We start from the raw sequence: 27,766 nt of genomic DNA on the forward strand, positions 1-27,766 counted from the left end.
AACTCTGGGCTAACACTCATTCACCGGGGACGTGACATTGTGACTTGTAGCCACAACCTAGATGGCGCTGATCGTGATACGCCACCCACCAGAGGTCATCCACATCGACCTCCTCTTCTGACTGGGGCAGGAAACTGGAGCCATTCACCGCTGTCATGGCACCACCAACAGAAGGCGTTGTCTACATAGCGTCCAATAATAGAGGAGTTGGAGTGCAGACCCATTGATGGCGCTGACATTGCCACTCCACACTCCGACGAGGGTGTCGATACCATAACAGAGGTTCATAACAATACCCAGAGTAAGTATCCTTCTCTTGGATTCGGGAGATCATTGTATGCTAGCTCTTGTCCTCACTAGTCGTGACCTCTTTGTGACCAGTAAAATCATAGTATCCTATATGAAGGATACTATGATCCTTCTAGAGACTAGTAAGATCATTACATCCTAATTCCTGATTTCTCTGTGATCCAGGAGACCACAGTATGACCTCTTTGTGGCTCAAGAAATCATTGTTACTCTACTCATGGCCACTCTGTGACCGGGAGATCATTGTATCCAAACGCATGACCTCTCTGTGATCTTGATGATAACTGTCTGCTAACTCGTGACTATTGTGTCATTAGAGATCAATGTACCCTAACTCAGGATCTGTCTGTGATGTGTGATATCATGGAATATTAGTTTATGATCTCTCTGTTACTCGAGAGATTATTGTATCCCAGCTCATGGCCTCTCTGTGACCTGGGAGATCATTGTAAACTAACTCACGTTATCTATGAGATCAGATATATCATTGTATAACTTGTAACCTCTCTGGGATCCAAGTAATCATTGTATCTTGAATTCCTGATTTCTCTATGACCCAGTATATCATTATATCCTTACTATTGTCCTCTCTTTGACCCGAGATATAATTGTTTCCTAACTCAATTAACCTCAGTATGACCCGGGGGAACATAGTAACATAGTATTCTAAATCATGACCTCCCTGTGATTCTCGTAGGCCGTTGTATCTCATGATCTATCTCATTTACCCAGGAGATCATTATATTCTAACTCATGTCCTTTATGTGACCCGTGAGCTCATTATATTCTAACTCATAACCTCTTTATGACCCGCGAGATCATTATATTCTAATTCATGACCTCTCTGTGTTCTGGGAGATCAGCTTACCAGTAAACATGTTCCTTTCCTCCGACAGAGTTGATGGAGGAGTTTGAGCATGGACGAGTAGCCTCCCTGATGGGCGTGGAGGGCGGGCACGGGCTGGCAGCCAGCATGGGCATAGTGCGGGCACTCTATGACCTAGGTGTCCGCTATGTCACCCTGACGCACAAGTGTCACACACCCTGGTGAGTTCCCTAAACGCACTCTCCTTCACCTTAGGTTTCCTATTCATGTGTACTGTTGTGTCTGTCTATGGTTTACTCTCATGTGTACTGTTGTGTCTGTCTATGGTTCACTCTCATGTGCACTGCTGTGTCTGTCTATGGTTTACTCTCATGTGTACTGTTGTGTCTGTCTATGGTTTACTCTCATGTGTACTGTTGTGTCTGTCTATGGTTCACTCTTATGAGTACTGTTGCGTCTGTCTATGGTTCACTCTCATGTGTACTGCTGTGTCTGTCTATGGTTCACTCTAATGAGTACTGTTGTGTCTGTCTAAGGTTCACTCATACTGGCTCTGTTAACACTCTTCTATTCTTCCCATTTACTTGCTTTTGTAGAACTGCTGATTCACCATCACACTCATGGCAAGTTATTTGGGTCCCCAGGATCACCATCACACTCATGATAACTTGTTAGGGCCCCCTGGGTCACCATCACACTGGCAGATAAACTGTTGCTGTAACTGGACCAATCCCCCTCACACACACACACACGATCGCCCAGGGCTCTAATTCTTAGACCCTTAATTTTGCATCCTGTTACTCTGAAACGGTCGGATCCTTCCAAACGACCCTGAGACATTCACCACCGCACCTACTGTCCACCCAACGGCCCTGGGACGTTCACCACCGCACCTACTGTCCACCCAACGGCCCTGGGACGTTCACCACCGCACCTACTGTCCACCCAACGGCCCTGAGACATTCACCACCGCACCTACTGTCCACCCAACGGCCCTGGGACGTTCACCACCGCACCTACTGTTCACCCAATGGCCCTGAGACATTCACCACCGCACCTACTGTCCACCCAACGGCCCTGGGACGTTCACCACCGCACCTACTGTCCACCCAACGGCCCTGAGACATTCACCACCACACCTACTGTCCACCCAACGGCCCTGAGACATTCACCACCGCACCTACTGTCCACCCAACGGCCCTGAGACATTCACCACCGCACCTACTGTCCACCCAACGGCCCTGAGACATTCACCACCGCACCTACTGTCCACCCAACGGCCCTGCGACGTTCACCACCGCACCTACTGTCCTCCCAACGGCCCTGAGACATTCACCACCACACCTACTGTCCACCCAACGGCCCTGAGACATTCACCACCGCACCTACTGTCCACCCAATGGCCCTGAGACATTCACCACCGCACCTACTGTCCACCCAACGGCCCTGAGACATTCACCACCGCACCTACTGTCCACCCAACGGCCCTGGGACGTTCACCACCGCACCTACTGTCCACCCAACGGCCCTGAGACATTCACCACCACACCTACTGTCCACCCAACGGCCCTGAGACATTCACCACCGCACCTACTGTCCACCCAACGGCCCTGAGACATTCACCACCGCACCTACTGTCCACCCAACGGCCCTGAGACATTCACCACCGCACCTACTGTCCACCCAACGGCCCTGAGACATTCACCACCGCACCTACTGTCCACCCAACGGCCCTGAGACATTCACCACCGCACCTACTGTCCACCCAACGGCCCTGAGACATTCACCACCGCACCTACTGTCCACCCAACGGCCCTGGGACGTTCACCACCGCACCTACTGTCCACCCAACGGCCCTGGGACGTTCACCACCGCACCTACTGTCCTCCCAACGGCCCTGGGACATTCACCACCGCACCTACTGTCCACCCAACGGCCCTGGGACGTTCACCACCGCACCTACTGTCCACCCAACGGCCCTGGGACGTTCACCACCGCACCTACTGTCCACCCAACGGCCCTGAGACATTCACCACCGCACCTACTGTCCACCCAACGGCCCTGAGACATTCACCACCGCACCTACTGTCCACCCAACGGCCCTGAGACATTCACCACCGCACCTACTGTCCACCCAACGGCCCTGAGACATTCACCACCGCACCTACTGTCCACCCAACGGCCCTGAGACATTCACCACCGCACCTACTGTCCACCCAACGGCCCTGAGACATTCACCACCGCACCTACTGTCCACCCAACGGTGTGGGGAAATCTGGCTCTAGTAATATATTCTAGAGCCGCTTCCCGTAGCACATTTTGGGGAAGTATACGATGAGGCTAGTCTACATAATGCATATACAGTAATATAATAAATTACATACATGATAATAGTAATAAATGCATGTACATAGTTTATATAATAGTAAAATGCAATGTAAAAAATACTACTGCATATTAATGATTAAATTCTTAATATAATTAGCATGCAAATTAATTCAAATTCTTAGACTCTCATACGACAAGAGCGCTATCTACTAATTAAAACTGGTAATATTCTCAGCTGGTTTAGAGGAACTTTGTGTGTCTAATCTCTGTAATACGTTGAGACCAGATGGGAGATAGAAATCCTTGGAACACGTGATCGTGGGAACAGTAACACACCTCCTCCTTTGACTTACACCACGCTGCAATAGTTAAGTTCCATAATGTCCACTCCAAACTAGTATTCAAACATTTTAATGCAGGATCTAGAATAAAAGGAGGGGTGAAAGCAGCACTCACATGGGTGTATTGTTTTGCCTACAGCATCACGACAGGGTACCTACATTAGAACATATTTAAGAGCTCATTAAATAATACTAAGTGGTAAAATGCCTGCCGAAACTGGTGTCCGTGATTCTGGTAAGCTGCGCCACCAATCTGAAGCCTGGAAAAGTATGGATTCTTGCAGGATTGTAAGATTTGGAAGGACCGCTTCGGTACACCTTGCTGCCAGTGGATCAAATATGGCGAGGGTCCTCCTTCCCTCTCGGGAACGCATGCATGCTCAATAGCTACCAGTGGGGGCCCGAGAGTCTCGTCGTGGACGTGGTGGTGAGCAGACGTGTTTTGATTCGTTCTGCTACTGGCGTCTGGTGGGTGGACGTGTTTGTCATCGCTGTTGGCCTGCGTGTTGACGGATGGGCGGATAACGTCACGCTGGGGGTGGTATATGTGCCATCATGGGCTCCTACACACCTCCACTAAAGCGGAAGGAGTCCATAGGACTCAAGTTTAGTTGTCATGCTGCTCCCGACCTTGTATCCACCACGATCTTCGAAGTGATACAGATCAAGCAGGAAGAAATATTTGGTTACCAACCACTGCCAGGGAACAGGGTGGTGTTGAAATTTGAAAACAATGTGGCGTTTTCAGAGTTTCTTAAGAAGTATGATGATGACACTATAAGTTTACCTAATGGGAAAGGATCAGTACAAGTGATTAATTTGAGCAAAACGTTTACATGCGTTTCTGTGAGGGATGCGCCATTTGAAATGTTGAATGGAACTATTATACACATATTGGAACAATATGGGAAAGTGGACAATGTTCGTTTTAATAAATATACGTATGGCCCAGGGAAAGGGTGTTTTAATGGAACACGAACAGTAAAGATGGAACTTCACCGTAATATTCCTTCATCAATGTCAGTAGCAGGTCATTATATTAAATTTATATACAATGGCCAAATGCAAACTTGTTTTAAGTGTGGGCGTACTGGTCACATGGCTGCTGCCTGCCAGGCGGAGGCATCAGAACGGATCAACATTTTTCATGAACATGACTTTCCGCCATTAATAGAGGATAGTGTATCAGGAAATGAACCCACTGTTGTAAATACTGTAGTTCCAGGTGAGGTAGATGAAGTAACCCGCAACTCTGTAAGTGAAACGTCTGTGGGAGTGACTCCCAGTGCGAATGAGGCCGGTGAAGGTAACTTAGATCAGGACGATAAAGGTTATGCAGACAAGGAGGGTGCAGACGACACTGCTCAGGACGATAATGGTAATGCAGACAAGGAGGGTGCAGACGACACTGCTCAGGACGATAATGGTCATGCAGACAAGGAGGGTGCAGACGACACTGCTCAGGACGATAATGGTCATGCAGACAAGGAGGGTGCAGACGACACTGCTCAGGACGATAATGGTCATGCAGACAAGGAGGGTGCAGGCGACACTGCTCAGGACGATAATGGTCATGCAGGCAAGGAGGGTGCAGATGACACTGCTCAGGACGCTTTACCGGCTGTTGGTCACCCTGGTGAGGGTGAGGTAAGTCTGGACACTATACATGTGGACGCCCATAACATTGGTGCTGACGCTGCGAAGAGCTGCGAGGCTGGCGGTGGTGCTGACCTTGGTGAAGTGACGATGGAACAAGTAATTGGTTGTCACCTGGATGTAGAGGATGACACAATGGAGGATAGTGATGTAGAAATGTCTGTGCAGAGAGCAACTCCACCCTCTTCAGTAAGGTATGATAGAAAGGGTAGGGGTAGTGTGAGGGCTGGGGGTGTGAAGGCTAAGGGTGTGAAGGCTGGTTCTGTAACCAGTCACGGGAAGAAACGGAAAAAATTTACTCGGAGTATTGATCTGGAACGTATGAAGGACTACGCCGCTAAATTAAAAGTCTCTGAAAAAATTGAGCAGGTTGTTGCCGTTGAAGTTCACCGTGACCAAGGCCCCGAAGAGTCACCGAAACGTAGCGAGGGCACCGTACAACCGGTGAGTGAGGATCATGGTAGAGAGAACAGTGATAAGACATGGTGGGATCTTGTGGAACATGAACAGAATCGAGACGTGAGTGCAAATATTAAACTTATATTTCGAAAAGGGAAAGATGACACTAAGATAGTGTCAAGTGAGATAATGATGGATAAAGAGTAATTTTGGTTTCTCTTCAAATTACATTCGTGAAGCCTATTAATTTTAATTGTACTACTTTGAACATTAATGGGCTCAATTGTAGAAATAAACAGTTGCAGCTGTTATCATTGTTTAAATATTATAATTTGGATGTACTTTTAGTGCAAGAACACAATGTACAAGATGTTAAGAAACTTGATGTGCTGCTTGATTTCTTTGAAATATTGATTAATCCAACGACCTTGTTGAAAGGTGGTACGATGATATTGATTGGTAAGCGAGTCCACATCAAGGTTCTTAATACTGAAGTGGATGATAATGGTAATGTTTTATATGCGAGGATTTCCTTTTTTGACACAATAATTCCTGTACTTAATGTGTATGCTCCCTCTGGCACCCGCAGGAAGAAAGAGAGGGAGGACTTGTTCTCTAACGAGTTATTATATTTTTTCAGAAATGATACGCGTAACGTTATTTTTGGTGGCGACTTTAATTGTGTCACTTCTATGAGAGATTGTAGCATTCAGTCGAACGCATGTGTATCTCCTGCTTTACTTACACTTTTGAAATGTATTGGTCTCAAGGATGCAAATAGCATTAACGGAGGTGTATATGAATACACATATGTTCGCCAGAATTATTGTTCTAGGCTTGACAGATTATATATGCACTCGTTCCATGATAAAATTAGTTCTTGCAGTACTGTTCCGGTCAGCTTTTCAGATCACTGTATGGTTGTGGTGAAGCTTGTTATTGACGATCAGGTTAAAGTGGGGACAGGGTCATGGAAGCTCAATTGCAGTCTGTTGCAGAGTAGAGATGTAATTGATAATTTTCAAGTATTGTGGGAACATCTGGTTGGGCAAAAACGTAAGTTCAGATGTCTATTGGAGTGGTGGGACATGTGTAAAGTTGCATGCAAAAGTTTCTTCGTGAAAGTATCCAAACGAAAGGCTGCTGAAAAATATGGTCTGTTAAACTTATTCCAACACAGACTAAAACAACTTTATGTAAAGGTCAATATGGGATTAGACAAGTATGAAGAAATTACCATTTTAAAAGACAGAATTAACAAATTGAGGGATGAAATATCTGAAGGAGTCAATGTTCGCCTCCAGATTAATGATAGGATGTATAGTGAAAAACTCTCTCCTTATTTGTTAAGTAAAGTCAAGAATAACAAGGGTACAGCACTTGTGACTAGTATTAAAGCAGGTGATGGGACGGATATGACGAATACGGATGGGATTGTATGTTATGTTCGGGGTGAATTAGAGAAATTGTACAAACAAGTGAACGTGGACCAAGGTATGCGGGAGTATTTCCTTGGAAAATGTACACGGGTTTTAACCCAGGATGACAACACGTCATTATTGTTAGATGTAGATAAGCAGGAAGTGTGGAGTATTGTCAAGAGTTTAAAGAAGGGTAAATCACCTGGCTGTGATGGGTTCCCGGCAGAATTTTATTTCTATCTATGGGATGTCATTGGTAAAGACTTTGTACAAGTGGTGCAGTATAGCATACAGCATAGGAAGCTTAGCATGTCACAATCTCATGGGATTATTAAGATGATACCTAAAACGGGTGATTTGCATATTCTAACGAACTGGAGGCCACTTTCCCTACTAAACCAGGATTATAAAATAATATCGAAACTGTTGGCAAATAGACTTAGGATTGCAATGGATAAACTTATATCAGAGGAACAGTTTTGTGGTGTGCCTGGAAGATCTATAATCAATTGTAATAATGTAATTAGGGATGTTGTGTATTATGTGTCTGAGAATAATGTTCCTTCCTCCATGATAAACCTCGACTGGTCGAAAGCCTTTGACCCTGTTGATGTTCAGGTTGTATTAGAAATATTGGATAGGGTAGGAGTGGCACAAGAATTTATTGATTGGATCCGTATGCTTTATAAACAGTGTCGGAGCAGCGTCTGTATCAATGGAGTCTTAAGTAAACCTTTTTCAGTTGAAAGATCTGTACGTCAGGGATGTCCCCTTTCAATGATTTTGTATGTTATATTTCAAGAGCCACTGTACTTGGCAATAAAAAGCAATGACTTTATTGTTCCACCTCGTCTTCCTAATGCTATGACACTTCCTGTTGTTGGTTATGCAGACGATACAACTATTTTTGTGTCGACAGAAGACTCGGTGGTGAATGTTCAGAATGAGTTAGACAACTTTGAACGAGCGACAGGTGCTGTTATTAACAAGAACAAAACGTGTATGATGGGGCTTGGCAGTTAGTGTAATAAGGTTAACTGGACAGGTTCATGGTTCAAGGTAGTGGAGTCTATTAAACCTCTTGGGATTTGCTGGTGAAAGACATATGAAACAACATTGGTTACGAATTGGCTAGTACTATGTGGGAATATAATAGTTGCAACGAATATGTTGTCAAATAGGAAATTGACCCTGTTTCAGAAGGCTGTAATAATCAATTGCAAAATTTTGTCTAAAGTGTGGTATTTGTCTCACAGCTTTCCCATAGACAAGAAAAGTGCTATAGAGATTGACAAAACTATTTTTAGATATGTATGGTATGGTAGATACCAACCAATTAAACGAACTACCCTATATAAAGGTAAGAAAAACGGTGGAATAGGAATACTGAATGTGTACCATAAGTCATTGGCAATCTTATGTGTTACTTTTAGAAAGGAGATAATGCAGAGGGATAGTGTAAATGCACTAGGAAATTACTATTGTAAATTACGTGTTAGCTATTTGATACATATGCAGAGTATACTGACCTAGCGCTTGCCTTTATTTCACCGCACTTTTATTCATGTGCAATTGATGTTCTCAGGCGGATTTGTAATATTGAAGGTTTTTTTAATGATGAACAGTAAACAAGTGTATGATGTTATACTACCGAATGTAGTTCCTAGAGTAGAGGAGGCATATCCACTCTTTAGCTGGCAAGTAATATGGGCAAACCTTCATGTTAAATTTATTGCCCCAAAACAACGTGAGCTGTTGTATCGCTATATTCATGAGACCCTTCCTACTAATGATAGGTTGGTGATGTTGGGCATTAAGGACAACAATAGGTGTGACCAATGTACTGAAATTGAAAATAATATGCATATATTTTATTTCTGTAAGCAGAAAGTTGTTCTTGTAAACTGGATTAGAGATACTCTTAAAGCTTTATGTGGACCAAGTACTAGAGTGGAGTTAATGAGGTTTTTAATGTTTCATATTGACATAAAATGCAAGAAAATTAGGAATACAATAATTATGTTACTTTCTGATTACATTTTTTGTGTGTGGATAGGCAGGCTGGAAGGTTACTCAGTAGACAAAATATTGAAGTTCTTGCGAGGCAGGATCAGGTATAACATCTGGGGTTTAAGGCTCATGCTCGGTGATGATATGGAAAATTTGTTTACTGAGAATTATATAAAATATATATAAAGGTAATAATTTCCCCTGTATTAATGTAAATTTATTCTCCAATTTTGTAAATCGTTTATAGGTAAATAAGTATAACATTCAGTTTATTTTTTAAAGATCTTGTTCTGTACTACTGAAACACTTGTTCACTAAGAATTGGAATGTATAATTACCTTGTAACACTTATGTATATGTAATTTATATTGTATTTTTTTAAATAAAGATAAAAAAAAAAAAGAAAAAAAAAAGTGGGGGCCCGAGCATAAATGATTTAAATTATTTGAAGTTAAATAGGGAAGGAAGTGTGTATGACGAATATTTATGTCATAAATAAATGCGTTATATGGTAATATAATTTTTCGCAGTGCAAGTCAGTTAATGTAGACTGCGCAAATAAAATGAGAAGCTTAGAAGTGGAAATTATTTTATATTATAATGTTATTCACTGGAACAGCTATCTAGCTGGGTAAGGGAATTCCAGTAAACTGCAGTATACTAAACAAAGTAAACTTATTAATAAATGAATTGTCCTGAATTAAGGAAAGTAAATGGTTGGACTTCTATTAGACCTACAGATATGTGGAAATTTATTCCCTGCGGGTGGCTGACACAACACTGCCACGATTCTAGGAGATATTACATAACAGTCCACATCCTAATGCAATAAATTCTGTATCACTAAACTACGGATTAGTAGTGTTAGTTAGTTATGACACTCAGTACAGGAAAAACATCCCATTGTACTAAGGATTAGTAAATGAGTATTAGATAATTATGATGCCTAATTCAGGAAATACATCCTTTTGTATTAGGGATTAGTAATTAGTGTTGGATATTTCCAATATAACTCCGGGAGGAGAAATAACGGGTCGTAGTTCAGTGTTAACTACTGACGTACCTGTTCCTCTTCCTGAAGTTATATTCTTAGGTTAGTACGCACATAATGAATGTCCCGGATCTGTGTGACAAGTATAATCTGTAGTCACAGGTACATCTATGCAATGATTAATGTATTATTCTATATGTCTCTTTTGAGATCATGGAAACACTGAATCTACAGTGAAATCAATGTCTAGGGTCGCAGTGACATGTAACTAGATGAATTACTAGACACTAACTAATCACTGGAGACGCATAAATCACCTCAACATCAAACGAGGAATTCTGTGTGTTTATACAAAATTAAATTTAGCCTAAGGTGCTGTCCTAGCTGGGCAAGTATTTTAGGCTAAAATAATAACTAAGTTTCTAACCTAAATAAATTCTAGATAAAGTAGACAACTGAGTATATGAGTGTCAGTCTCTATGAATGTAGTCAGTTGTATGCTTTAACGAGCTCAGATTCAACTTGCACTCAGCTGACTAACATATGTTCCCTAATCTACCTCAGTAGAGTGTAAATGCGGATTATATATATTAGGCTACAGTGCTATAACCCTCTGAAGGTATAACTAAACGCATCTTGCAATCTAAAGATTCTAAATGAGTTGTAAACCTGCTCGGTTTATGCACATTAAGTTACAGTACTATAACTCTCTGGAGATATATCTAAGCACATGATAACCTAAAGAATGAGTATGATAAATGCGATGAGATGCTATGAGGACTGAATGTGGTCAATTATTACTGTCGAGAATAGTTCTGGGTCTGCAGTGGGGTCAATGGCATTTGTTGCTGTGCCGTGAACCGGTTTAGGCTGCTGGTCACTGATTTATCCACTGAGATCTATAGAAGCTAACTCTGCTAGTACTAATTGTACCAGACTGAATCTTGAATTAATATTGATTATCAGCTGGCATAGGCTTCTTCAGGTTTAAGACTATTTGTGAGTAAGTAGCCCCCTGCTGACTTTAACAGGTTCATTCCCTGTTGTCTGGTTGTTCCAGCAATAAGATGATAATAATGGTCTGCTCCTATTAATAAATCTACATTGGTGAGGCGGTCAGACGTTATCTTGGTGTCAGCCAGTTTGATTCTATTTTTCTGCAAAAATCTGGCTGTGTCCCTCCTCTGGTATTTAGGTCAAATGGGATGTGGTCAACTACTATGGCCTGGACAGGTTGGACATAACCACCTAGGCGTACTAGTGGTTGTACTAGTTCATATTCTTGAGGCCCCGTATCTGTTAGGAATCTTGCTATGTTCATTGTCACCTTACACAAGGGTTTAAGTTTCATCTTGTTAGCTGCTTGTTGAGTGATGAACGTTCTCAGTGATCCCTGGTCGAATAGACCTCTTGTAATGATTCTGGAATTCTTGTTATTTAATTGTAGTTGAGCAGTAGGTAATACAGCATTACTATGAGACTTGGTATTAAGTACCTTAGCCTCTTGTTGTTCCTTGCAGCATAGCACAGTGGTGGAAGTGTCCTGTTCCACCTGGAGTTTATGCGATTTGGGCCTATCAACTCCACACAATGCAGAATGATGTTGATCATGATGGCACCTGTTACTTGTGCGTAATGGGGTGGTGCAAGTATTAGGATCATGTTGCATCAAGCACCTAGTGCACTTGTGCAATTCCTTGGGGTGCTTTATCTTAGTAACGCGATCAGGAAAGGCTTGACACTGATAAATGGTATGATTCTCTTGGCAGAATAGACAACATCTCCTTCCTGTAGTAGATGCAGGAGTCACAGTTTTGGGTGACATATGGACTTCAGGTTTAAAAGGGCTGACTGTATGAGCATCCATGTTGTTATTCTTTTGCACCTTGCAGCACTGTACTTGAGTGGATTTTCAATCTCTCATTCTGCATTTTGGATACTTTGATTCAGTATGCTTGCACAGTGCACCATGATGCTGGCCCCTTCGACACCTATTGCATGTGTTCAATGGGGTCTCACAGCTGGTTGCATTATGCGGTTTGAGACACCTGGTACATCTGTGTAGCTGCTTGAGTCATCTGACTCGGGTGACTCTATTAGGATAACTTGTACCTTTATATGAGGAATGATCTTGATGGCAAAACAAACATAACCCACGGCCTACAGCTCGTTTAAGGGTCACCGGTTTAGGTGAAACTGCAACTACAGGTTGTGAAGGCTTAGTTGCTTGCATATGCTTGCTGTTTTTTTTCTGAGGAGTACTTGTTGTACTCTTAGGTCTCACTGATAAAGCAGTGTTTGACCTGTTACTGCATATATATATATATATATATATATATATATATATATATATATATATATATATATATATATATATATATATATATATATATATATATATATATATATATATATCGTACCTAGTAGCCAGAACTCACTTTTCACCCTACAATGCAAAGCCCGATTTGCCTAATAAGCCAAGTTTTCATTAATTAATATATTTTCTCTAATTTTTTTCTTATGAAATGATAAAGCAACCCATTTCATTATGTAAGAGGTCATTTTTTTTTATTAGGCTTGTAGGCTGAGAAGTGAGTTCTGGCTACTAGGTACGACATATATATATATATATATATATATATATATATATATATATATATATATATATATATATATATATATATATATATATATATATATATATATATATATATATATATATATATATTAAGAGGATTTTTGTTAAATCTTACTATGCTGTTTAACATTTATAAACTTACAGGATGAGGCATCGTATCCAGCGTTGTATAAGTTTGCAGTTACAAAAAAAGATTTGACTGGGTTAACTGCAAATGAGTCAAACGTGATAACTTTGCAAATATTACTGGAGAAATAATGTGGTTATGAAAAAAGTATTGAAGCTCTGGCTTCAAGGGTATCCCTGATAGTTTAAATGTGGTTCTGAACGACGTGATTAAAGTGGTTACGATCATTAGAGGAAACCCACTCGGCTATTTGAAAGGTAGTGATTAGAAATGGTGGTGATCATTGCCACTTACTGTACCAGACTGGGGTCCCTTGCCTCTTTGGGGCAGTCATTATACGAGTTCATCAGCTAAGAATGCATAATAATTTTGTGTTTTCTGGAAAGAAAATTTTGATATGGCAAATTTATTTTGTTATGACAAATGGATAAATAAGTTGTCACATGTTGTCATGTCTGAAGGAAATTAACTTGAAACTACAAAGCTTAATTATTTGCTCCAAAACTGAAGAAGTCAGAGCAAGCTTACTATTGAATCAAGCCACATCAAGTGGAGAACCGGAACTATTACATGTTTCTAACCCTGTTGCAACACATTGAAGAAAATAGCAGCATTGAAGAAAGTGTGAACAACAATACAGTTACCTCTCTTGGCTATTGTTTTCCAGTTTTCATCCTTTTATTCCTGAGAAGTTTGAAGTAAGAATGAAAATTACTGGGGAAATTTTCCATTAGTTTTTGAGCCCATTGAATTGATCGTAGGTTTGAATGAATAAAAAATGAGCTGCTGCGCGCATGCGTGTCACATGTAATCATACATTAGGAGCAAGGCAATAATCATCAACTTTGTCATCATTTCATATGTCAGAATTAATGTTTCATATATTTATTCTGAAGTTGAGTATTATTTCATTGCTTCGTTTTATGATCGGTTACACATGTCAGGTTGCATTTACCACTCTCACACGGGTAAAAACAAAAACAGAATCTGACTTAACAGTTAATGCAACTGATATGCATGTAACATTATAATCGTGTGAACTTCGGCCAGCATTGATCAAACATTTCCACATTGTTTTACGAAACCTATAAATCTTTCCTCCATCATGCCAGCTTTATTTACATTTAATAAACATTTTGGGATTTTCGAAAATTCCACAACCTTAGGTTATTATTGTTATAAACAGACTCGTAGGGTTTTGGACTTCATAAACTGGTTACTACATGTAAAGAAAGGTGACATAATAGAGGAGAGATGTGCAGGTCTTGTGACTGGTTGTGTAATCCTTGATGAATCCAGTCCAGACTGGGCCCAAGTAACTAGTAACAGGAAGGGTCACCTGTCACACGGTCATCATATGAACCAGACTGGGCCCAAGTAACTAGTAACAGGAAGGGTCACCTGTCACACTGTCATCATATGAACCAGACTGGGCCCAAGTAACTAGTAACAGGAAGGGTCACCAGTCACACTGTCATCATATGAACCAGACTGGGCCCAAGTAAAAGGTAACAGGAAGGTTCACCAGTCACACTGTCATCATATGAACCAGACTGGGCCCAAGTAAAAGGTAACAGGAAGGTTCACCAGTCACACTGTCATCATATGAACCAGACTGGGCCCAAGTAAAAGGTAACAGGAAGAGTCACCTGTCACACTGTCATCATATGAACCAGACTGGGCCCAAGTAACTAGTAACAGGAAGGGTCACCTGTCACACTGTCATCATATGAACCAGACTGGGCCCAAGTAACTAGTAACAGGAAGGGTCACCACTCACACTGTCATCATATGAACCAGACTGGGCCCAAGTAACTAGTAACAGGAAGGGTCACCACTCACACGGTCATCATATGAACCAGACTGGGCCCAAGTACCAAGTAACTTGAAGCCCATCAGTCACATTCAACAGGCAAATTTGAAGTTTACTTATTGTATAGTTGATTAATTTTAAATAATTTCCCAACTTAATACTGTAATCTTCACTAATGAGTTAAAAGCCATAAATTAGCTTACTCAAGACTGGTCTTCTGCAGTTTTATATATTTGACGTACTTAAAGTGGACGAATCTAAAAGACTATCAATTGGGTATTTATTTAACATTAGGCAAATACAGGTGTGTGAACATTGCACTATTTTTCCTTGCGTTATATGTATAGGTCTTCTGCAGTTTTATTTCTTTCACAGCGGCGGTTAATGATTGGTTCAACATGGGTTAATATAAATAGGACTTACTGTATAGTCCATCAAAAAAGCCTTCTGCATTTTCATTATGTTTAATATACAACCTTTTAACTAGAAATAATCTTTGAAAATGGGATTAAATATTAACTCATTGAAAATGGGATTTAATATTAACTCATTGAAAATGGGATTAAATATTAATTCATTGAAAATGGGATTTAATATTAAATTATTGAAAAAAGATTCAATATGCAATCACAGAAAATTATCTTATTGAGGGAAGATGAAGACTGACTGGCTGATGACGTCATTGAACATTACAATGACTAGAACTGCATGCGTCACCGAGGTAACTAAATTTAGGTTTGACAGAAGGGGGGGGGCAGGGGGACTTTATTCTCCTCGGGAAAAATAGTAGGAGACAGAAGGGAGCTGTTCATAAGTGGCGGAAAAATAGTACAAGTAGACGGAAGGGTACCATCGATAAGTGCCCCAAAAATAGAAGAAGCTGGAAGGGTTTTGACCGCATGATAGAAAAAAGTAGTAGGAGACAATGGGGTGCTGTCGAAAAAGCGAAAACAGCACCCCGTAGTCTCCTTTTATACAACTGTCTTGACCGAGGGCCAAGTGACTCGGAGGAACAATGGGAAAGCATCAACTCTGATCATCCTGAACATCTGGACATTGTTTAGTTGGGGCACAACAGAAGTGCCCATTAAATGGGCAATGAACAATAAACACCAAAGAATTGTTCCAAAATTCGATCGTTTTAACCAGGATAGAGAATAAAACAGATAGTATTTTATTTCGACCACCACAGAAATGAAGGAATTAAAATATTAGAGCCATGAGGACATTGGAAAAGTCAACCTCAATAACAAATTGGCTAAAACTAGGAGTGGGAGAGAGCATAAAATCACACACAGCGCTGCAGTGAAAATGCTTGCCTATGGGGAAAGGTGGCACGTATCAACATGATCAGAAAACAAACGAAGCAGCAACCACCGTCGGCAGCTTCGACTCGTTTGTGAACAGAGCAGAGGTTTGTAAAAGGCAGACGTTGTTATTAAGCAATAGAAGTTTCATAATAGTTTCAACACTGTATCTAACTCAGGTCATTCCCTTCATTACAGAGGAGCACAACAATTAATGCCAGTTCTTTATGTATTACTGACACTTAGTTGACATGTATTACATTATGAAGACAACATGTGGACACATGTCAATAAAAAATTGATATTTTTTTATAAAGTTTACATTCAACTATTTTCCAGGGCGGAGTGTTCTGAACACGGGCGACCTCCACCAAACACCCGCGGCCTCACGCCTTATGGGAAGGTAAGAAAATGCAGATCTTACCTAATTCATCCCTCACTTGACCACTACCTGACTTCACTCACACTAGACTAACCTTCACGCATATCTGCTTCCCTCCACCAGCCTACTATCACTCCAGATACCGGATTTTTTTTACTATTCTTCTAACTTTAACTGTTTGCTATCCTCTTCCCGCCTGACTCTGACTCCTTACCTTGGTGCTTTTTCTCCTGCCTACCTTCGTCAGTCTTGAGGTGGGTAAAATATAGTTGTGCATTAATTGGCTGTTGATTGCTGGTGTTGACTTCTTGATGTGTAGAGCTTCGCAGACGTCAAGCCGCCTGCTATCGCTGTATCTATCCATGGTTTCTGTGTTGTTTACTAGGATTTCTCTAGCAATGGTTTGGTTGTGGGAAGAGATTATATGTTCCTTAATGGAGCCCTGTTGCTTATGCATCGTTAAACGCCTAGAAAGAGATGTTGTTGTCTTGCCTATATACTGTTTTTTTTTTAAGCTTACAGTCCCCAAGAGGGCATTTGGGGACTGTAAGGGGAGGTCAAATGCCCTCTTGGGGACTGTAAGCTTCAAAAACCCAGTATATAGGCAAGACAACAACATCTCTTTCTAGGCGTTTAACGATGCATAAGCAACAGGGCTCCATTAAGGAACATATAATCTCTTCCCACAACCAAACCATTGCTAGAGAAATCCTAGTAAACAACACAGAAATCATCGATAGATACAGCGATAGCAGGCGGCTTGACGTCTGCGAAGCTCTACACATCAAGAAGTCAACACCAGCAATCAACAGCCAATTAATGCACAACTATATTTTACCCACCTCAAGACTCCACTCCAATATAGAAGCATCAAGAAATATGAACCAATAGGCTTTCTACAAATCACTTCCATTCAATACCCATTGTTTCGTGTTCTGTCTTGTGTTTAGGAATTTAATACCCTATTAATACCACCTCACCCCATCCACCTCACTCAAATGTAGATATAAACAAATCGAAGATGTGTAAGTTCTATTCAGTTGTGTATGTATAAGCTAAAGTCTTTGAAAATGTAATAAGTTTTACGAAACGCGCTCAAGTGTCGTGTCAGACTAGAAATAAAAAATGAATTTTGGAGAATTGATTTTTTAATTACCACCAACAGTGAAAAGAAACGTACGAAAGATCGAGAAAATTCGTGTTAGAATTATTAATCTTACTTTTTCGGTCATATTTAATAATATATGTTTACAGGAAAGACTGCTACCAAAATATACTAATATATGTATATATATATATATATATATATATATATATATATATATATATATATATATATATATATATATATATATATATATATATATATATATATATATATATGTGTGTGTGTGTGATTTATTGGTCCAGAGAGAGAGAGCAGGTGGCAGTAATAGGGACTAGGCTGCCAAGGTGATGTTGATACTTATGATTTCTTTGTCTTTATTATTCAAGTGATATTACTGTGATATTGAATTACAATATTGGTACCTATGATTTTGTTGAAATTATTATTCAAGTTTTATTAATGTGTTACTGACTGAAATATTGATGCTTATGTTTTCATTGAAATTATTATTTTAATAATTATATGCCTCCTTGATATATAATTAAATCATGAAATTATATATTTTAAATTATATATTTGAAATTATATATTCTCAGTATATATTGTATAATTATATTATATATTTGCCTTTGAGACGGAAGGGAACTATCACGGGAAAGCCCCAAGCCTTTTCGACTATATAGCACTTGAAAGGGGTCAGGATAAGGATTTGGGATGGGACGGGGGGAAGGAATGGAACCCAACCACTTGGACGGTCGTGGATTGAACGCCTACCTGCATGAAGCGAGTCCGTCGCTTTACCGTCCAGCCTAAAAGATTGAGCGGCCGAGGAGAGGCTTAACGGATAATTTATTGTGAAAGAGTCAGAGTGGAATTGTGTTTAATCCTAGCAGGTTAGGCTATCACAAGCTTAACCGTTTGAAGACATGAGCAAGTCATTGAGAGGTTGATCATCCGGTGCTGATATATATACATATAATGTTTAATTTTATGATTAGAGGATTGAGTTGTATAAGAAATCTTTCGATAAAGTGTATACCTGTACAATCAAATTAAAGAATTATTGCTCCCTGCCTGGACGATCTTGAGTGGAGATGAGCTTAACAGATAGGAGTTGTATACTCTGGCATGAATAAGTTTCCAGATTGATTTGACAGAGACACTTGTGGGAGTGAGAGAAGTACTTGGGAGTGAAGGCACTGATCGACTACCAGAAACTAAAGAAACAACAGGGCAAAGTCAGCAGTGTGTATACCTGATGTGGCTGTTGGCAGAGATCTCCCATATCCCGAATACCGTTGTTCCCCTGGAAATAGCCTAAAAGAGACAGGATATCTGTCACTCTCATACAGGAGTCGATAGTTCGTTTTAATTTTTAATGTGAGGTGAGGACTCTGTTTCCTGGTAATAATGGACCTCGTCATTTCATTCAGGGGTCCGTCCAAGATGATAAGAGGAACACTTACTTTACATTTGGGCGGTCCGTATTGATAGGGCAGCCCCTCTTCATAAGGTTTCAAAACGTCAAGAAAACGGTTAACTAAAAGTTTCCTTTTCTAACCTAACAGACTAAACCAGAGGACCCAAAACAGAAAAATGGATAGTACGTCATTTTCGCGAGTCGCTTCCATTTTTTAATACAACAATTTTAAGCCTTAATAAATCATATGGGCGAAATGTGACGTTCTTTGTAAGAGTACAGGTTGGATAGGGATAAGTCTCAGGTTATAAGAAGTACATTCCGGCCAACATAAGTCTCAGGTTATAAGAAGTACATTCCGGCCAACATAAGTCTCAGGTTATAAGAAGTACATTCCGGCCAACATAAGTCTCAGGTTATAAGAAGTACATTCCGGCCAACATAAGTCTCAGGTTATAAGAAGTACATTCCGGCCAACATAAGTCTAAGGTTATAAGAAATTTTCTTCCTAAGTGCAGCTGCCTACATTTTTCTCTTTGATACAAGTCGAGCTAGTGAGCAAGTCGTTAGGGAGTGGTGGACGGGGCCTGCTTCACCTGCTTCTTAGTCACTCTTAATGCTGCTCTTAAGCACTTAATTTTCGAGTCTTCCTATTTCTCCTCCTCCTCCATCTTCCCCTCTTCCTATCATGCACTACTTCCTTTTCTCCCTTACCCTCAAATTCCTCCTTCCTTAAACTTTTCCTTGTCTTTCTTTCTTCCTCGCCCTAATTTACTATTTACATGTTTGGTTTGTAAATTTGACTAACTCCTTTTAATTTCATTTCTGAACTTTATGTAAAAATTAATAATCAACTGTGGAATATTTACGAATGCATATAACTAATAAATGGATCGTTAGTTTGTTTTTAAGTCTGTGTTTACTTGCGTCCATCTCACTACGACACGTCTCTGCTGACTTGAGGATATTAACTCTTACTTTACCTGAACACATGTGATCAAATATTGGTTGACGTCGGGCACGAGAGAAGGGCTGCCTGACCTGGAGACTTGTTACTGTTTTGTTATCTGGACTTAACTGTTTACATCTCCTGGAGAACAGCAGTGAAAATGTATTAAGTTACCTTCAGACCAGTGATCTTACTTGCCTCAACCAGACCAAAGATGTTTCTAGGATCAAAATCAGACTAGAGACATTCCTGGGGTACACATCACACCAGGGATGTTACTTGGCTCAACATAAGACCAGGGATGTTACTTGGCTCAACATAAGACCAGGGATGTTACTTGGCACAACATAAGACCAGGGATGTTACTTGGCTCAACATAAGACCAGGGATGTTACTTGGCTCAACATAAGACCAGGGATGTTACTTGGCACAACATAAGACCAGGGATGTTACTTGGCACAACATAAGACCAGGGATGTTACTTGGCACAACATAAGACCAGGGATGTTACTTGGCTCAACATAAGACCAGGGATGTTACTTGGCTCAACATAAGACCAGGGATGTTACTTGGCTCAACATAAGACCAGGGATGTTACTTGGCTCAACATAAGACCAGGGATGTTACTTGGCACAACATAAGACCAGGGATGTTACTTGGCACAACATAAGACCAGGGATGTTACTTGGCACAACATAAGACCAGGGATGTTACTTGGCTCAACATAAGACCAGGGATGTTACTTGGCTCAACATAAGACCAGGGATGTTACTTGGCTCAACATAAGACCAGGGATGTTACTTGGCTCAACATAAGACCAGGGATGTTACTTGGCTCAACATAAGACCAGGGATGTTACTTGGCACAACATAAGACCAGGGATGTTACTTGGCTCAACATAAGACCAGGGATGTTACTTAGCTCAACATAAGACCAGGGATGTTACTTGGCACAACATAAGACCAGGGATGTTACTTGGCTCAACATAAGACCAGGGATGTTACTTGGCCCAACATAAGGTGAGGGATGCTACTTGGACTACCATCATACCAGGGATGCTACTTGGACAAACATTATAATATGGATGCTACTTGGACAAACATTATAATATGGATGCTACTTGGCTCCACATCAGACCAGGGATGTTACCACTTTTGCTCAGTAACGACTCAGCAATGCGTCGTTCATTTAACAGAGTGAAGTCCAGTAACGATGCACCATTGCGTCGGTCGTTTAATAGAGGGAAGTCCGGTAACGACGAAACATTGCGTCGTCCTTTAAAACCTGTGGCCAGCATTTGCACTTGACTGTGGGTGGGTCGCGCCCTGGGTTTAGACATTATACGCCTTATATATGAAGTTGAAAAGAGTATACTGTGACGGTAACGCGTTGGTGTTCGGCTGTTCAAAGCTAGGGGTATGGCCTCGTCACATAGAATTAAAAAAAAAAAATAGAAAATCTGGAACTTCGTCTGTGGTAAGGTAAGGAGAAGACACACAAAACACAAGTAAATTTTAACAATGCAATTTTAATTACGTTAGATAAACAAAACATGAATAAAATGGACATACAAATTCGTATAATAAAATCAATCAATCAAAATAATAAGAATAAGTAAATGACAAAATGAAAAGTTACGTTAAGACAAGTGAGCAATAACAAGCTGTGCAATATGCAATAAAATGTGAGGTGCGGGAATATTGGCTTTAAGCTATCACCTCTCTTAGTACACTTAAGCCAAAGCTCAGTCTACCAGTAAGAAGTGTTAACCGTATGAAAGCACTGAATATTCTAAGGACTGAGGTCGTGGCGGCCCCAGACATCGAGTAGTATGGTGGGTGGAGTGCAGTTGCAGCCAGACCGGCGGCCAATCAGCGAGTAGCCGGCAACAAGACAGGTAGTTTGGCGGTTTGAGGCTGAGCAGGTGTCCCTGGCTGCATACGTTTTGCGCTCTGGCAAACCTTGGAGATGTTGTTGTCGTTGTTGGACATTTCTTCCATAGTAGTTTTATATATTTGTTGCGACGTATTTTTGGAGGGAAGAGCAGGCTCAATCTCTTGAAGGAGATTATCGTCACAATACACATTTGATTGTGGTTGATTAGCGCTCACGGAGGTAATGCGATGTCACTTTCTTTGTTTGCTGTGGGTGGTATGCTGGATTCTTGGAGTTTATAGGCATTTAGTCCTGTAGAGAATTCAATTGCAAACACATTGATATCAAATTGAAAAACCTAGGACGAGAATTGAGATGACAAAGTTGAAAAGAGGATAATTTTTTCGGTATTACCGCACACTCTAATGGCAGGCCAGGCGCCCCTTGGGGTGGCTTAGGACTCTCTTCCAGGTAACCGCGGCTTGTTTTCGTCACGTCAGTGGGTGGAGCGCGCTGCGGTTTTTGACATTATATGCATATACTCCTGCTGGGAAATCTATTGCGAATACATTGATAACAAAATGAAAGACCTAGGACGAGAATTGAGGTGACCAAAGTTAAAAGAGTACACCCATTTTATCGCTCTTACCCGCACCCGGATAACACGCTCTCACTTTCTCTGTTTGTTGTGGGTGGTACGCCGGGCTTTTGGACTTTATATGCCTTTAGGCCAATGAAGAATTCTATTGTGAACACAATGATACCAAATTGAAAAACCTAGGACGAGAATTGAGGTAACAAAGTTGAAAAGAGTATACACTTTCCAGAACTTCCATGCGCGCCCACAGAATGCCGAAACCCACCTGGGATAATGCAGCCCTCATGCGCCCAGAGCCAGGAAGTGTTACTCAGCTCAACACGTGGGCCAAGCACACTACCCTGGGGTACTCTGGTACCCTCAACAAGTGGGCCAAGCACGCCACCCTGGGGTACTCTGGTACCCTCAACAAGTGGGCCAAGCACGCCACCCTGGGGTACTCTGGTACCCTCAACAAGTGGGCCAAGCACGCCACCCTGCGGTACTCTGGTACCCTCAACAAGTGGTCCAAGCACGCCACCCTGGGGTACTCTGGTACCCTCAACAAGTAGGCCAAGCACGCTACCCTGGGGTACTCTGGTACCCTCAACAAGTAGGCCAAGCACACTACCCTGGGGTACTCTGGTATCCCCGACAAGTGGTCCAAGCACACTACCCTGGGGTACTCTGGTATCCCCGACAAGTGGTCCAAGCACACTACCCTGGGGTACTCTGGTACCCTCAACAAGTAGGCCAAGCACGCTACCCTGGGGTACTCTGGTACCCTCAACAAGTGGGCCAAGCACGCCACCCTGGGGTACTCTGGTACCCTCAACAAGTGGGCCAAGCACGCCACCCTGCGGTACTCTGGTACCCTCAACAAGTGGGCCAAGCACGCCACCCTGCGGTACTCTGGTACCCTCAACAAGTGGGCCAAGCACACTACCCTGGTACCCTCAACAAGTGGCCCAAACACACTTCCCTGGGGTACTCTGGTACCCTCAACAAGTGGGCCAAGCACACTACCCTGGGGTACTCTGGTACCCTCAACAAGTAGGCCAAGCACACTACCCTGGAGTACTCTGGTACCCTCAACAAGTGGTCCAAGCACACTACCCTGGGGTACTCTGGTATCCCTGACAAGTGGTCCAAGCACACTACCCTGGGGTACTCTGGTATCCCCGACAAGTGGTCCAAGCACACTACCCTGGGGTACTCTGGTACCCTCAACAAGTGGTCCAAGCACACTACCCTGGGGTACTCTGGTATCCCCGACAAGTGGTCAAAGCACACTACCCTGGGGTACTCTGGTACCCTCAACAAGTGGGCCAAGCACGCTACCCTGAGATACTGTGGTATCCCCGACAAGTGGTCCAAAGCACACTACCCTGGGGTACTCTGGTATCCCTGACAAGTGGGCCAAGCACACTACCCTGGGGTACTCTGGTATCCCCGACAAGTGGTCCAAGCACACTACCCTGGGGTACTCTGGTACCCTCAACAAGTGGTCCAAGCACACTACCCTGGGGTACTCTGGTATCCCCGACAAGTGGTCAAAGCACACTACCCTGGGGTACTCTGGTACCCTCAACAAGTGGGCCAAGCACGCTACCCTGAGATACTGTGGTATCCCCGACAAGTGGTCCAAAGCACACTACCCTGGGGTACTCTGGTATCCCTGACAAGTGGGCCAAGCACACTACCCTGGGGTACTCTGGTATCCCCGACAAGTGGTCCAAGCACACTACCCTGGGGTACTCTGGTATCCCCGACAAGTGGTCCAAGCACACTACCCTGGGGTACTCTGGTATCCCCGACAAGTGGTCCAAGCACACTACCCTGGGGTACTCTGGTATCCCCGACAAGTGGTCCAAGCACACTACCCTGGGGTACTCTGGTATCCCCGACAAGTGGTCCAAGCACACTACCCTGGGGTACTCTGGTATCCCCGACAAGTGGTCCAAGCACACTACCCTGGGGTACTCTGGTATCCCCGACAAGTGGTCCAAGCACACTACCCTGGGGTACTCTGGTACCCTCAACAAGTGGTCCAAGCACACTACCCTGGGGTACTCTGGTATCCCCGACAAGTGGTCCAAGCACACTACCCTGGGGGTTCTCTGGCAAAAATCGAATATTCAGGCATTAGTCTCAGGTAATTAAGTACGACTTTTAAACTCGCTCGTTGACGGTATCTGTATATATGTACAGAAGAGCCTAAGATGCCTAATGTCAGTCCTGGACACACAGAACTGCCGTAGCAAGTGTAGTGAGACAACTACTGCATGATTCGACCATTGACTCTTGCTATATTATAGAGATGCAACAAGAGAGGAAAATGACCATTCCTCACACTATAATTGCAGCCACTCGCCTTCCCCCTCTCCAGTTACGCTTCCCTCCTTCCCACACGGGAAGCGGGTGCGTGACAGCTGGGTGGACAGCGCTTCGGTTTCGTACTCCTGAGGTTCCGGGTTCGAGCCTTGGTGGAGGCGGAGACAAATGTTTCTTTCACCCTGATGCTCCTGTTACCTAACAGTAAATAGGTACCAGGGAGTTAGACGGCTGCTACGGACTGCTCCTGGGGGGTGGAGATCCCCGGTCGAGGAGAGGACCGCAGGGACACTAAGTCCCGAAATCATCTGATAACCTTCCCACCAGTAGGGCCCAACACTCTCCCTCTCCTTCCCCAGTCCCGCTAAGCTCCCTCCCACCGGTTGGGTCCAACACACTCCGCACGCACTGAAGCTTAGGACGATAAAACACGTAGGGCGCGCCTGCAAACTTTAGCGCCATTTCTCACCTCCGCGGGTGAACTATTATATTTGTAGAGGTGATGTGTGGCCGCGCGGCCAAGAGCAGGTCTCTGGAGAAGACGCTGACGGAGAGGACCCCTTCTAAAGTGGGGGTGCTGGTGTGGGGACTGGTGGAGCTGAGGGTGCTGGTGTGGGGACTGGTGGAGCTGGGGGTGCTGGTGTGTGGACTGGTGGAGCTGGGGGTGCTGGTGTGTGGACTGGTGGAGCTGGGGGTGCTGGTGTGGGGACTGGTGGAGCTGAGGGTGCTGGTGTGGGGACTGGTGGAGCTGGGGGTGCTGGTGTGTGGACTGGTGGAGCTGGGGGTGCTGGTGTGTGGACTGGTGGAGCTGGGGGTGCTGGTGTGGGGACTGGTGGAGCTGAGGGTGCTGGTGTGGGGACTGGTGGAGCTGGGGTGCTGGTGTGTGGACTGGTGGAGCTGGGGGTGCTGGTGTGTGGACTGGTGGAGCTGGGGGTGCTGGTGTGGACTGGTGGAGCTGGGGTGGGGACTGGTGGAGCTGGGGGTGCTGGTGTGGGGACTAATAGAGCTGGGGGTGCTGGTGTGGGGACTAACAGAGCTGGGGGTGCTGGTGTGGAGACTGGTGGAGCTGGGGGTGTTGGTGAAGGACCTGATTGAGCTGGAGGTGCTAGTGTGGAGACTGGTGGAGTTGGGCGTGCAGGTGTAGGGACTGGTGGAGCTGAAGCTGCTGGTGTGGGGACTGCTTTAGATGGGGGTGTTGGTATGGGGACTGGTGAAGCTGCAGGTGCTGGTGTAGGGACTGGTTGAGCTGGAGGTGCTGGTTTGGGGACTGGTTTAGCTGGGTGTGCTGGTGAGGGGACTGGTGGTGTTGGGGGTGCTGGTGTGGTGACTGGTGGAGCTGGAGGTGCTGACGTGGGGGACTGGTGGAGCTGGGGGTGCTGGTGTGGGGACTGGTGGAGCTGGGAGTGCTGGTGTGGGCACTGGTGGAGCTGGGGGTGCTGGTGTGGGGACTGGTGAAGCTGGGGGTGCTGGTGTGGGCACTGGTGGAGCTGGGGGTGTTGATGTGAGCACTGGTGGAGCTGGGGGTGCTGGTGTGGGGACTGGTGGAGCTGGGGGTGCTGGTGTGGGGACTGGTGAAGCTGGGGGTGCTGGTGTGGGGACTGGTGGAGCTGCGGGTGCAGGTGTGGGGACTGGTTTAGCTGGGAGTGCTGGACTGGGGACTGGTGAAGGTGGAGGTGCTGATGTGGAGACTGGTGGAGCTGGGGTGCTGGTGTGTGGACTGGTGGAGCTGAAGGTGCTGGTGTGGGGACTGGTGGAGCTGGGGGTGCTGGTGCTGGGACTGGTGGAACTGGAGATGCTGGAGTGGGGATTGGTGGAGCTGGGGTGTTGGTGTGGGGACTGGAGGAGCTGGGTGTTCTGGTGTGGGGACTGGTTTAGCTGGGGATGCTGGTGTGGGGACTGGAGGAGTTGGAGGTGCTTGTGTGTGGACTGGTGGAACTGGAGGTGCTGGTCTGGAGACTGGTGGAGCTGAAGATGCTGATGATGGGACTGGTGGAGCTGGGGGTGCTGGTGTGGGGACTGTTGGAGCTGGGGGTGCTGGTGTGGGGACTGTTGGAGCTGGGGGTGCTGATGTGCGGACTGGTGGAGCTGGGGGGTGTTGGTGCAACCCGTCCTCTTAAAAATCACGTCACTTTTCGCTCGTTTGCGCGCTATGGCCAAATTTGGACTTAATTTGAAATGAAATTGACACACAAAAGTGACATTTGTTCCGTTTTCTGTTTGAGTTGTCCGGCTTACTCGGTAAGGTTAGAAGAGGCAACTTTCTATTATCGTTTTACATAACGTTTTGAAACTTTATGAGAATTTCGTGCCCACCTATCGTATCAGAAGACCCTTAACTTACTGCTGTTCAAAAAAAATGCCAAATTTATTTTCATTTATTTTTCATTTTCAAATTACGTCCACTTTCGGCCATACGGGCAAACGGCGAAAAGCAACGCTATTTTTAAGAGGACAGGTTGTTGGTGTGGGGACTGATGGAGTTGGAGATGCTGGTGTGTGGATTGGTGGAGCTGGAGGTGCTGGTGTGGGGACTGGTGGAGCTGGTGGTGCTGGTGTGGGGCCCGGTGGAGCTGGAGGTGCTGGTGTAGGGACTGGTTTAGCTTGGGGGGGGGCTGGTGTGGGGACTGGTTTAGCTGGGGGTGCTGGTGTGTGGACTTGTTTAGCTGGGGGTGCTGGTGTGTGGACTGATGGAGTCGGGAATGCTGGTGTGGGGACTGGTGGAGTTGGAGGTGTTGGTGTTGGGACTGGTGGAGCTGGAGATGCTCTTGATGGATTGGTGGAGCTGTGGGTGTTGGTGTGGGGACTGGAGGTGCTGGTGCGGGGGCTGGTTTAGCTTGGGGGGCTGTTGGAACTGGAGGTGCTGATGTGCGGACTGGTGGAGTTGGAGATGCTGGTGTGGGGACTGGTGAGCTGAAGGTGCTAATGTGGGGACTAGTGGAACTGGTGGTGCTAGTG

The 27,766-nt window shown here is 43.9% G+C and overlaps 1 protein-coding gene across 1 annotated transcript in view; it reads left to right on the forward strand.

The window, feature by feature from the left end:
* LOC138369538 (dipeptidase 1-like) overlaps window positions 1-27,766 on the forward strand; it is a 523,228-nt gene that overhangs the window by 312,695 nt on the left and 182,767 nt on the right. The window contains exons 4-5 of the mRNA XM_069332943.1: window positions 1,206-1,356; window positions 16,506-16,569. Of these exons, the coding sequence (XP_069189044.1) occupies window positions 1,206-1,356; window positions 16,506-16,569 (215 nt within the window). The remainder of the gene's footprint in view (window positions 1-1,205; window positions 1,357-16,505; window positions 16,570-27,766) is intronic.

The sequence above is a fragment of the Procambarus clarkii genome, chromosome 28 (genome assembly GCF_040958095.1).
Source record: "Procambarus clarkii isolate CNS0578487 chromosome 28, FALCON_Pclarkii_2.0, whole genome shotgun sequence".
NCBI lineage: Eukaryota > Metazoa > Arthropoda > Malacostraca > Decapoda > Cambaridae > Procambarus > Procambarus clarkii.